The following is a 13,984-nucleotide window of genomic DNA, read 5'->3' on the forward strand; positions in this document are numbered from 1 at the left end:
AATACAGACTGGCTTCTTATATTTCATCCCATCTTGAAAATCTTCAGATTCTGTCTTAGCAGCATCCAGACATGAAAAGCTATTGTGCTGAGAACCTGAATTAATGACCAAAAAAATTTCAATTTTAGTTTTAGGTCAGCTTGTCTAAATCAATGAATATTTGATGCCCAGATTACATATTTACATCTGAAAAAAAGGCCTGTTCTGCCTTAACACACAGTTTGGCATCAGAAGCTGACGTAGAGTATTTGCAGAGTGGGATGCTTCAGTTATACACCAATCAGCCAAAACAATGAAATTATATCTTTATTTCTACTGGTGATGTCATTGTCCATTTTGCCAGCCCCACTGGCCATATTTTTGTACTTTGTAGTTTTACAATTACAGACCTGTAGTCCATATCTCCCTCTTTATTAGCCCCCTTTCAGCCTGTTCTAAAAAGATCAGGAGTTTCAAAGCAGATAGACGTATAGATAGATATATATTATTTATATGTTAGGATCATGAAACTGCCAAAATAATGTCTTGCATTTGATTTATTTTATATTTATTTTAGCTTTCCATTAGGTCGGGTGACCAAATTTTAGATGGTGAAAAAGAGGTCAATAAAATAGATTATTTTACATAATATATATGTTTATATATACAATATAATGTCAGCTAGTGAGGAAAAATTCCCAAAACTTTAGCTACAAAAAATCCTCATCAGACCAATATTAGTGTTTGAAAAGAAAAAAACTGGGTGAAATGCCACAGCTGTTCATTGCTTCAAGTCCAAATTGTATGATGGCTCTCCGGTAGAATGTTCAAAAAAGATTCAATGGCATGCTTCATGTTTCTCAAAATACACCTGCTGCTAAAATTCACCCTCATGGCATATTAAAATTGTGTGATTGGGGCTAACATTGGTAGGTGTTGTCCTTTAATATGGATGGGTAAATTTAAATTTGTTCAGGGTTGTGATATTACATTAATGAGAAATTTTGTAGTTGCTTTCATATTTGTCATGGACTGGCGACTCAACATTTGAAACAAGGTCTACAAAATACATCAAATTCTAGTTTACATTCTAATAAAAAAATGATGAACACAAAACCAGATTGTTTTAAATTACTTTAATTGTTTCATTCAAAGCAAGCGAACACCATAAGCACGTCATACATACAAACACATACAGGTTTGGCATCTGGTGGCTCTATGTTGCTCTCTATACAGGCACTGTATTCTCAAATGGAAAAGCATAGCTTGAAGATAGCACCCATTGTAGTGTGCACAGCACGTCTGTAGATAGGGGTGTAGGTGGGATATTGAAAGGCTGCAGTTTCAGCACTGAGAGTAGAACTGATTTCATCCCATTTCAAGACCATGATGACAGTATGGTCCTTAAACATTACAACTCCTTACAGAAGGCAGTGATGACCAAGCTTAACTGTAAGAGTATCTCAGCCATTTTGATGGCAATAGAAAAACTGCAGTTTTCATATACCCCAAAAAGAACAGACTTCAAGACCAAAGTAGAAGGCCTTACAATTAGCAGCATTCTTCCATATAGCTTAACTAGAATGATAGCAAGCAGCTTTAAGATTAAATGAGTTATTTCCTCTTACATAGCATAACACATATCGGATCTCACTTGAATGTTGACCCTTTTGAGAATTGAGAGTGTGAATGGTTTAAGGGTTTAATGATGTACACTACAGAGACACAAACACACACATAAAAGAGAGGCTTCTTCAGCCCCACATTCTTTCAAACAATGATGTGTACATATAAGAGTTAATAAAAATTTTTTTGGATGTGTATCTGGAAAAGTAAAATTGAAACAGTATCACTGTGACATGTGGGACACTTTTGATTAGGTGGGTCTGATTTAATACTTTAAGCAGCAGTCTGATGATATGTAATGATAAAACTAGGCCTGGTCCAAGCAAAATTTTATTGGCATGTGCTTGGTCAAACAATATTTAACTTACTTAATTAAACATTTTTTTTGTTAAAGCAGCTGAAAATATATTCGGCATAACATATTAATAATATTAATATAATAAAGCCCTCTTGTTCTATAACAGCTTTTATGACTTACAGGTGATAGTGAGGATGATAATGGCATTTACATATAAATTGCGCTTTTCTAGAAACCCAAAGCAATTCACATTCTTTGGCACATTAGGGCCGTGCTTCAAACTCTAACGGAATCCATATTGGAGTTTATATTACAGCTCCAGTTACTCGGTTTTAACTATTTTTGCTTTTATTAATTTCATTGTGTAATTAAAATATGTGTCTGTTAGTGTTAGTCTAATTTACTGACCCAAGATAGTAGAACTACAAAAACAAACACAGTAACCTGTAACCGCTTATCCAGTTCATGGTCACAGTGGGTCCAGAGCCTGGATCATTGGGCGCAAGGCAGGAACACAGCCTGGAGGGGCGGTGCCAGTCCTTCACAAGGCAACACACACTCACACCTATGGACACTTTTGAGTCGCCAATCCACCTACCAACATGTGTTTTTGGACTGTGGAATGAAACCGGAGCACCCGGAGGAAACCCACGCAGACACAGGGAGAACACACCAAACTCCTCACAGACAGTCACCCGGAGTGGGACTCGAACCCACAACCTCCAGGTTCTTGGAGCTGTGTGACTGCGACACTACCTGCTGCACCACTGTGCCACCCTAGTTTTCAAATAGATAATTTTAATTATGTGGCACGATGGCGCAGCAGGTAGTGTCGCAGTCACACAGCTCCTGAAGGTTGTGGGTTTGATTCCTGCTCCAGGTGACTGTCTGTGAGGAGTTTGATGTGTTCTACCCGTATCCCCAGGTTTGCTCTGGTTTCCTCCCAAAACACACAAAAACAGTCCAAAAACACACATTGGTAGGTGGACTGGTGACTCAAAAAAAGTGTCCGTAGGTGTGAATGTGTGAGTTGCCCTGTGAAGGACTGGCGCCACCTCCAGGGTGTATTCCTGCCTTGTGCCCAGTGATTCTGGGTAGGCTCTGGACCCACCGTGACCCTGAACTGGATAAGTGGTTACAGATAATGAAATAATTTTAACTATGTTGTTCACACACGGTCAGAAAAACTGTCAAAGTGGTGGTACACTTAAGGGAACATATTCTTTACCATTTAGAGTGATCATGTTCTGAGACTAGGTAACTAAACTAATATTCATTCATTGTCTGTAACCGCTTATCCAGTTGTGGTTGTGGTGGGTCCAGAACCTACCTGGAATCACTGGGCGCAAGGCAGGAACCCTGGAGACACACTCACAGACACTTTTGAGTCACCAATCCACCTAGCAATGTGTGCTTTTGGACCATAGGGATAAACTGGAGCACCCTGAGGAAACCCACACAGACAACACACCAAACTCCTCACAGACAGTCACCCGGAGCTGGACTTGAACCCACAACCTCCAGGTCCCTGGAGCTGTGTGACTGCGACACTTCCCAATTTTGTACTGTTACGTATTTCATTCTCCATTTCTAATCATGTTATTTAAAAAAAAAAAAAAGATCTATTTCTCCATTTTGAATTATATATAACGAAATGTACATGGAACCCCATGAGGTACGCAGAGGTCTGTGTATCTTAATTATATCAAGGAAAATGTGGAAATGGATCATTCTCTGTTTTTCTCCTGCATAAGAAACAGAAAACCAAATTACGAAAGGTACACAGAGAATAGTGTTTTCTTGACTGAACTGATTGTAATTCATTTCTTCTTAAATTTAGACATTAACCATCTCCATTCTATTAAAAGCCCTTTGCAGTATTAATTAAAAAAAAAATCTCAATATTTCAAGCTAGGCCTAGATTACAATATGTTTGAGCCAGGCCTAGATTACAACCAGTGAAGGAATTAGTCAGAGCCAGACATGTATTACATTACTGAATTTTAAGTAATTTAACCTATTAAGCATGTGCTAATAGCTATTATGTATCTGGTTCATCGCTGATGTTTATTGATGTATGGTGGATCATGTACATAATGTATTTTTTTTTATTCTTCAGTGAGTGTGAAATACTAAATCACTAAGAGGCAGATGTGTATATGCAACAGTAATTCTTGCCATGTGTTAGCAATTCAATTTGTATATATTCTGTGTGATTAAGTTGTAGTTATGCAGATCAACGTGTTTGTAAAAATGTGATTTTTGCCTTGTGACTGGAAACCCCATTGTTACTAACAAGACATTTCTGTCATTAAAAGAAACAATCGCTTATAAAGTCTGAGCACACCTGGCTCAGAAACTACATGCAACAAAGTTCAATGGTCGCCATTTACTATGGAGAAGGCTGGTGTAAAGGTTGTGAAGAAAGGGTTAAATACAAGAAAGGGAATGCATTATGGATCACGCAGTGGTGGAACATTCAAGGCGAACCAAGCTGGCAAAGTCGGATCTACAGCCCGAACCTAAAAGTCTAAGGCTGCATTCATAAGGGCATTTTGTATCCATCAAGAATAAAGAGAAAAAAAAGATAATTCATTTTTCTATTGGAACTGTACACTGATGGCCATAGATGCCAATGCATGGTAATGGATGAAAATAAAAGTCACCATACATGATATAACAATGTGTCAGCCAACAGAATGCAGGTTTGTGGGCAGGGCCTGAGCCATATCAAAGAGAAACTAATGCCACCTGTCACTTCACATTAAGTAAAACCTAAATCTTAAAACTGGGAAAGACAGTGCCCAAGAGCCTTGCCTTTTCCTTCTGAAAGAAAACATTCATTTTCGGATGAGCAACTGATCTTTACAAAACTGGCCTGAAATAAGCTGGCATCACTTTTTATTGCAATCTTGATGGATACTGAAACAGCCTTGTGACCGTAGCCTAAAAGAAGGTAAGAAAACTGGCCATCAATAAATAGGGTGAATTATAAGGGAGTAAGATCCCCTTTAATTCCTAATTCAGACCCCAACCCCTGCTGCCCTGTGCCCATTGCTTCCCACAACCAAACCTACACACACAAAGTGCACTTAATCTTTCGCCTCAGCCAGTCTGTTGATCATTTCTTTACTTTTCTTGGTAACACCTCCCTCTGGCTTTAATTCCACGTTGCTCACAGAGGTTTTCTTCTTGGCAGGTTGGGCAGAAGTGATTTGCTTCGCTTTAGATTTACTCACTGTCTTGCTATGGCTTGTCATCTTTTTTGGTCTTGAATGGGACACACTGGGCCGATCCACCTAAGGGCACACAAAAATCAAGCATTTTGTTTAAAAGAATCAAATGCAAAAAAGAAAACATAAACCACAAAAAACCTTTGAAAGTAGTAATTCAAGTGTAAAGAAAATTAAAAATAAACACAAAATTGCCTTCAAAATAATTTGAATGTCTATATAAAAAATAATGCATGTATTGATACTCCACCAAAATAATGAAAAAAAAGGTTATGTGGCAAAACCCAGTGTTTTTTGCACATTTCAATGTGAGAGAAAATTTCACACAATAAAAACAATCTTATCATTCTGAAATCATTTCACCATTGCTGTGTTTTTGTTAGTACATATATATATATATATATATCAGTATTAGGGTTACGGTATGGCAATTCTGGGCCCTATTTTAGTAAATGCAGATGACAATTTCAACGCAAGAGACAGTGGCTCAATGGGATTTACTCAGAATCATTCATCAGTTTCATTTTGTCAGACAACACAGGGTCTAACAAATGCTGAAATTTGAATGAACAGTATATTGTGCCTTGATGATGACATATTAAATCTGAAAGAAATCATACACACACAACTTAATACACATTGATACAAAGCTCTGAACAGCTCTCATTGTTGGAGCCATTGGCTAAACATGAGTGAGTGACGGAGTGAGTGAATGAGTGAAAGTGCATGAGTTACAAGCCAGTTCCAGGAGGAACATGTAAACAATGAAAGAAAGGAGCAGTAGTTCACATTACCCTTAGATCACGCCAACTACAATCAGACAGCAGATCATATATTAGACTGCACATCTATACTACAGAGTTCTTACATTGTGTGTGAATTTACCTGAATAACCATCTGTCTTGCGTAAGCCATTTGCATCAGTTCAGATGTGAAGGAAATAGGGCCCATTCCTAAAAAGCAGTGTTTTTTCTAAATCCTGCTCCTGAGGACCTTTAGCACTGTAGTTTGAACTGTTCCCTGTTTTAGCACACCTGATTTAGTGGATCAGGCTGAGGCAGGGACCAGTCAAAAGTGTGCTGAGCAGTGTGTCCCCATAAGCAAGGTTTAATCCACTGCTTCAAACTAAATGAGAATGCCGCTTTGTGACGTGCAAATAAATGAATGGTGTTTCAGACTCTTCTTCACTGTGAAGAAGGTGAGTACTCAGAAAGTAGTACAATTATCAGCAGCTCTCTGTGTGCATTCAATCCTTCCGCACAAGTGCTATTCCTGAATTCAGACTAAATACCACACACAACAAACACCATAGACTAAACAAAGCACAGACTATTCTACCATACAATAAGTCTTCATTTTCTCATCCATAAAACAATCCACACACACACTTGTGTTCATTCATAAACCCAAGTATAACTTTAATGGATTTGTTGAGAGGGGTTGAACCACTAATTAAAACTTCAACCACCTTTTAATGGCCTGTAAAGATAACATTAACATTGCCTCAAGCTTGACTCCCATATAGTCACTCATTCAAATCATAGCTTCTTCTGAATAATTTGGTCATTTTCTTAAATATGACACTGTCAAACTGTTAATGTTAGCTAACACCTCTAACACAGACTTTTGTCCTTTGTAGCTAGGCACATTTGTACCACATTGTCACCTGTCTATTCCACATTCGCTGCCACTAATATAAAATCAACAGGTTACATTTTTGCTATCCAAACAATAACTTACAAGTTTTAGGGCCACTGCACTGAAAAATAAAACAGATTCAAAGAATAATGTTTGAATAATTCCAAGATAAATGTCAGACTAATTTGGAGAATATATTTAGAGAAAATGTCAAATAATTATGAGATTCATGCTGAGAAAAAATCAGAATCATTTCAAAAATAATGTAGGAATCACTAGATGGCTAGAATAAGCCTAACTAATTTCAGTACCTGCAAAAATGTAAACAGTAGCATTTACGACAGCTAGCTAGTAGTAAATCTCCTAAGGGGTAGTTTGTTGGCATTAGAATATTGAGAAAATAACTACATTTTATAACCTGACCTGCCATTTCCATGTAAACAATCACCCAGCCACCCATTAGTTCATTAAAGTATCCAGTCATAAAATAACAGATTCATTCATACACTCAAAAATGTATGGCTTCTCATATAAATCCATCTTTCCTGCATTTTCTAAGTTACAGTGGCACTAAATTCGTTATCTGGTCTTTGCACTGTCACATTTGCGGAGGGATTGAAGTGGACCCATTGTGAGTGGTTTAATCATCTCAGTAACGGGGTGCTGGTGTGCTGTGGTGAGATGCTCCAGGTCCTCCATGCTTTGAATAAGAGACATTAAAAAAAAACACACCTGACTACAGTAGACTTAGAACAGAACTGCTGTCACTGTCTGAACAGTCCTATGAGGATGAGAAGAGGGACTACATAAACACATTCATACATTTTTGCAAAATGCCTCTGATACATACATCCTCCTATATTACTATAAATTAGTCCTGTCTCAAAAAATCCATTTATTATTCATTAATTTATTTACTGCATGCAAGTCATAACACAAGACACTGGACACAGATATTCAAACACAGAACATAACTCAACATTTAATCATATTAACTGAATTAATGATCTATGTTAACACCCTCTTTGTTGTACCTAACAGTACAGAGTAGCAGTACACAGATCAGCGTGTGAGATTTCAATCATCAGACAAAACAGCTTTAAAACTTTAGTTTTCTGAGAAGAAGACATCAGTGGGCCACACACTCTTGGATGGTACAAGGCTTTTATTATGTTCTTATTAATGCTTTGGTCATGGGTCTATCTGAAAATAAATGAGAAATTAAATTAATCGCGACCCTAAATTGGATAAGCGGTTACAGATAATGGATGGATGGATTCATTCATTTTCTGCAGCTGCTTATCCAGTTCAGGGTCGCGTGGGTCCGGAGTCTACTGGGCACACTGCAGCAACACACCCTGGAGGGGGCAGCAGTCCTTCACAAGGTGACACACTCACACCTATGGACACTTTTGAGTCACCAATCCACCTACCGACACATCACAGTCTGATGGGTGGGGTTCAGAAATTAAATTAATTCCATTAAAAAAATTCAGTTATTTATACTGGATAAACGTTTTGTCCAGTTTCATAGATAACTAACACAGTGTCAGAACTCACATAAGAAAACTGATTTAGGACTGCTCTGAGGCAAATCAATCATGGCTAGATTGAACAAAGCTAAATGGGGTATGTAATTCAATAACTAAATTAACCTCTTAGATCCAGCATAATAAGGAATGTGCAAATTTCAGACTTAATAATGTTTTGATTGAGGAAATATTGAATGCCACATGTCCATACCTTGGTGGGTTCTTTGCTGGAAGGTTCACTGTACAGGCTGCGTATCCTCCGTCTCTCAAGCAGTTTGTTGTCTGTGGCCTGTGGTTTGACCTGCTCCCCTTTAAAAGTGGCACTGTAGCTGGTCTCCAGGTTGGCTTTCTCCTCCACCAGCAACTTGTACTGTGATTTGGCTTTGATGGGTTTTACTGGTTTGACATCAGTGTAAGCCTTGAACTCTGTCCTAAAAAAGACAAGGAGAATCACACATTGCTATGTTCAAAAGAACATACAATAATATCACCAAAAAGGCCTGTTCAATGTTGAGTAGGGTAGAGACAGGCTGACAAATCATGCATGAGGACAGGACCTTCACGGTTTTTACATAATTGCCTGATTGCACTCATTTAAACTAATTATAATTATTTCTACAGCTGTTAACTTTCATAAAGACATGTTTACATCTCAGCAAATAGGATATGAACTAAAAAGAAACATCATCTGCTTTACAAGATCTGTATTCTAATTTCTGATTGGTGCTATGACCCACGTAGAGGGCAGTATTGAGTAATATATGTTTACACACAGGTATGCAGTGTTTTTTTTACACTATGAATATTAAGATATTCAGAGGATTATGTTCGGTTGTTGAGCTTGAGCTGTGTTTGCACTCTGGAAACCAGTTGAATGTAGTTTGCACTCTAGAAACCAGTAGAATTTACAATACCCTGGTGTCAGTAAATGAGTAAAAAAACAAAGTGGCTCAGTCAGACATTACAGGCTTCTCTCCTGATGGCAGAAACACAGCAAAAAGCAGTTGAAATGTGTACAAAGAGATGAGGATATTGCTTAATCCATGTTCCCGTAAGTGGGTAATATTGACTTATTTTTGCTGTTTAAGATTATTTAGGTAGAAACCCACTATAAATTTGGGAGAACTCTAATTGCACAAAAGTAAACATAGACCAAAAGTGCTACAAACCAAACAATTCGAGTTTCTGTGTTAATTCAAACAGTGAATAAAAACTTACAGACAAATTAAACTTCACACATACCATTCCACAGAAAGCACAACTGGCTGCATACTCTAGGTGGATAGGATGACCTCTTCCTTTATTCCACTTCATGTTCACTATGCAAGCTAGCACAAGCTTCTCTCAGATAATGTGACAGATCTGGGCAGTTTGCATTCTCCTTCAGAGTGTTAAGCTGTTCGGTGTTGTAGTCTCAGCAGCAGTTTGAAAAGAAACAGTGGGAGCTTAGCATGTCTCAGAGGAAGCAACCCTCCTGAGGCTGGTGGATTCTTGTGATTTGTGGGATATTCAAATTAAAGGATAGAATAGGAGAGGACTTGAAATTGGGGATAAAATCTGGCAAAACATGGAAATATACTAAGATCCGACTAAAGGACCAACAAACTAAATAAAAACAATTTAAATTTAGACAGCAATGGTTTCATATTTCATGGCTTTTAAGGTACAGGTGAGCAGTGGTTTGTGTGTGTGTGTGTGTGTGGAGAGGGACTAAAGGCATATTTATAGGTCTGCAAATATGAAATGTTGGTGATGATGCAGAGTTACAACTAAGCCACTTTAAGGAAACACTATATAAGATTTGGTATTTTTGCTCCTGGGCTCCCTCTACAGAGCTGCAGGGTGCAATTCACCTATACATCACTGCCCTATAATGAACATGGCACCCTCTATTTATGCAGCAAGAGCTCCTGAAGTACAAGAATTGCCTTGGCTGAAAAGCCAGACATGACTCATCAGATTTTAGGACAAGTAAGGATGCAAAGGAACAGCTGAATTCAGTTCAGTGGATTAGGCCTACCTATGTCTCTAATGATGCCTTAATGACAGATAAATGCAGGACAGGAACACCAGCGTTCGATCGAAATGATGCTTTGAAGTTAGCATGGTCTAACACAGCACCATTAGGAGTCTTAATTTAAGGATCCATAATGGATATTGGAAATAAACTGAACTGGCATTTGCTGGCTATCTCATCTGCCAATGTAACTGATACGCTAGGCTGAAAACAACAAAGCAGATATGGTGGAATTACTTTGAACCCCTGCCCCCAGGAGGGAATTAGGAAAAGAATTAATGACTAGAATCTCTGTTTCCTTTAATCCCAGGAGCCAAGTAAGTAGCAGGAGCAATGAGTGTCTATGACTGTCTTTAATTTTGGAATAATTATGCTGTTGACCCCTTGTAGTTTGGACTTATTTTTCTTATTATATTATTCAGCAACTACTACACAACTGCACTGTGTACAAATATTTTAAATGCATTGTTATGTATTGTGACTGTGACATGCCTTGCATTCTACAAAATCACTGGGTTATTTTAAAGCAGGCCACATTGGCAAAACAGATTAACTTGCTGAATTGTATAAATTCTTTCATTAATCAAAACCTGCCTGAGACTATCATTGTTCAAGAAGATCATAGACCACCATAAATAACAATGTGACAGGTTACAGAGTCCATTTGTGTAGTGCAGCCTTCAAATGACATATTGTGCTGCATGTTGTGTTTTTGTGAGAGAGATGTCTTGAAGTGTGGGCCCATGCGTGGTTGGATTATCTCCTCCTGGTGAACAATTACTCTGCAGAGTAGTGAAAAGGGTTAACAAAAACTAATTAAAGGAGGTCTTCTGTAGCATCTGAATGAAATAATATGCTCAAATGTGTGTGACAATGTGATTTCTGTAAGGATTGTAGCAATACTTTTATTTTATTGTTAGGTTAAACCAATGGGTTTATTGGATTGATCCAAAGGCCAATGCGTTGACAAAGCCAAGTGGTCAGGGCTTCAAGAGCTGGAGCTTTGCACCTTAAATGAACTCCAAACATTATTAGGAACTGACCATTTTTCTTAGTAATGCGTGGAATGATTTTAATGAGGAAAATGCCCCACTGTGAAATAGAGATGTGCCACACTCTATCATTAGAAATAATATCAATATAATTTTTTAAACTATAAAGAAAATCATATTGTGATAATAGCGATTTTTTAATGTATTTTTTGTCATGACATCATGCAGTTTTACATAATGTGGGGAAACACCCCCATGTAAAAAATGCTGGGAGGAGAGCTTAATGGCCAGTATGAGCTCTAAACCAAGCAGACTACACTGACTCAGCAGAGCATCAATTCTGCATTTATCTGCAATTTTGCATTTGAAGCTGAAGAGGTTGAAGAGGTATTTTTTTGTATAATTGTTTATGTTTGCTGTTTGTATGCATTAAATGTTCTGTTGTGTTTTTTGTATTGTTCTATTTTATTTTATGCAAAATATGAATTTTAGTGAATACGATTTTTTTTACAAAATAACCAGCTGTTAACCTATTTTGTTTGTATCAATTACAATTATACTACGACTAAATTTTAGTTGTTTGTTTTTGAGAGTACTAAAACATTTCGCAGTGTTTTGTCATATTGCGCAAAAATACACTGAAATATCATGATATTATTTAGGGCCATATCACCCACCTCTATGTGAACCTTCTGGAAGTATAATATGGCACCGACTGTGAATATCAGTGTTAGCTAGTTTCTAATGTGTTAGAACTGTCTCACAGTAAAACAGCAAAATACAACGTTTTATAGGTTAATGTCAGTTTTAAGCTACATTTAAACATTATACGTCATTTGAAAGCTCTGTCGAACAACAACAAATTCAAACTCTTGTTAACTTAGTACTAACACATCACTAAAAAACCCATAGGAGTGCCAGCAGAAATTGGCTGTGGGACTGTTTCTCTTGTTTCTGACAGAAATTAGACATTTACAGTCCAAACGTCAGCCATGGCCACTGTTCTACAGGGTGGTCAGGTATATGGACCAGGGTTTATTGCGGGGTAATGTATGTAACAGTTATAAACTCCCACCAGTGTTTACCTGTATGAGCTTCCAGATGTCACTTCATGTTTGATTTGCCTGTTTACAGCATCAGCAACTGATCTTCCTTTCTCCTTCTCCTTCTCGCCCTTGGCCTCCTCTGTGTCCGGGGCCTTTTCCTTCTTCACCTTCTTTTTCTTCTCCTCTTTACTCTCCTTCTCGTGCACCCTCTCCTCGATCTCGCACTTCTCCACGCCGGTCTCGCGCTCCTCCTCGAGTTTGCAGTGGGGAGCGGTGGTTTTGGGGATCCAGGGATGGTCCCCCTTCCTGGGGATGGGCCAAGGCCTGTAGTCTTTCTGGTACTGAGTCTCGTCTGCGAAGGGAGCTCCGGGTGGCCGGTACTCGTGCTTGGGCTTGCAGCTCTTCTCGGGCCGGACTCTCCAGGCCCTGAAGTCCTCGTGCATGACGCTGGAGGCACCGGGAGCCGCGCGAGCCTCCGCCGCACCTCCTCCACCTCCACCTCCTCCGACGACCTGCTGCCCGTCCGCCACCTCCGAGTAACTGGAGGAGAAGACCAGCGGCACCGCGATGTCCGCTTTGTCCAGTTCGGTCCAGAGGCGGCTCATACAGCAGGCGCGCGCTATGCACGGCCACGCCATGACAGCGCGAGAAAGGGAGAGAGAGAGGGAGATAAAGGGAGAGAGAGACACACAGAGAAAGAGAGTGGGTGCAGTGGTCCTCTTTTCTCTTTGTAGTCCACGAAGGTGTTCGGGTCTCGTCGCTGAAGGTTGGTCTAAAGGCCGGGGAAGAGCTCTACTCTCAGCTCTGGACTGAGCCCACGGAAGATTGCAGAGCTGAGGGGAGAACAGCTAAAGCAACCGGAGCTCTGCAGGGAAGCAGCACCTGCATCAGCAGCAGAAGAGGAGGAGGATGAGGAGGGGGAGGAGGAGGAGGAAACGCCCCGAGGTTTAACCCTTTACTGCACCACTACAACGCAAGGATGCGGACTGTGTTGATGAATATGAACCCTTCTCCTCTTCCTCCTCCTGTTATATTTCCTTACTTTTCATTCTCTTAAAGGTCTAGATTGTGACTGAAAAGCCCCGGTGTGCTTCACTGCAGCTCTGTGCAGGACTAACCCCACATACTTTAGCTGTAAGTTAGTAATGTAGCATAGTAAGCATTGTATACAGTGTACAATAGAGGCTTGTTCATTGGCCTGATATAACAGCATACATTTTAGTATGAATAACAAGGTAAATAAAACCATCAGGTGTGAGAGGCTATCCACAGCGAAATAATATGCTAATAGCAGACTAATTAGTCACAGCCTGGCACACACTTGAAGCAAATGTTCATATTTGTGTGCCTGCCAACTCAGGTTTAAACAGAAAGATATCAGTTTTGCTCTCTCATGGGCCGTGTAAACAATCACGGCTACACGCAGCAAGGAATGTTCTACACAGTTATGAAACCCAACAGTAATATTACAACCTGCAAATTAGAAAAAAGCTGGGGCGGTAAGGAAAGTGTACATAAAGAGAGCAGTGGTCTGTAAATTAATTTAGCGTTTTACATTGAAAACAAATGGAGGATTCCATTTGATGTGCTCCCATTATTTTTGTTTTCAAAATAGCTAAATGG

General features: G+C 39.1%; 1 protein-coding gene across 2 annotated transcripts; it reads right to left on the bottom strand.

Annotated features, from left to right (window-relative positions):
* Positions 1-4,469: 4,469 nt before the first annotated feature.
* Positions 4,470-13,381, bottom strand: map6b (microtubule-associated protein 6b). 2 transcript variants are annotated; one of them, XM_066644098.1, is made up of 4 exons: positions 12,401-13,381; positions 8,518-8,737; positions 7,507-7,555; positions 5,142-5,202 (listed from the first exon to the last, which is right to left on the bottom strand). In XM_066644098.1, the coding sequence occupies exons 1-3, from the start codon at positions 12,997-12,999 to the stop codon at positions 7,511-7,513; spliced, it is 864 nt and encodes a 287-aa protein (XP_066500195.1). In that variant the 5' UTR covers positions 13,000-13,381; the 3' UTR covers positions 5,142-5,202; positions 7,507-7,510. The 2 variants fall into 2 exon arrangements, with proteins under 2 accessions (XP_066500186.1, XP_066500195.1); XM_066644089.1 differs by lacking the exon at positions 7,507-7,555 and having other exon boundaries at positions 4,470-5,202.
* Between the last annotated feature and the right edge of the window lie 603 nt (positions 13,382-13,984).

Source organism: Hoplias malabaricus, chromosome 1 (genome assembly GCF_029633855.1).
Source record: "Hoplias malabaricus isolate fHopMal1 chromosome 1, fHopMal1.hap1, whole genome shotgun sequence".
Taxonomy (NCBI): Eukaryota; Metazoa; Chordata; class Actinopteri; order Characiformes; family Erythrinidae; genus Hoplias; species Hoplias malabaricus.

Bases quoted from the DNA above. Each gene is read 5' to 3' on its own strand.
- map6b (XM_066644089.1), bottom strand. From the start codon at position 12,999: ATGGCGTGGCCGTGCATAGCGCGCGCCTGCTGTATGAGCCGCCTCTGG. The intron at 8,738-12,400 runs GTAAACACTGGT...TGTCTTTTTTAG, and splicing joins ACATCTGGAAGCTCATACAG to GACAGAGTTCAAGGCTTACA. The intron at 5,203-8,517 runs GTATGGACATGT...GTGTGCCCTTAG, and splicing joins CCAGCAAAGAACCCACCAAG to GTGGATCGGCCCAGTGTGTC.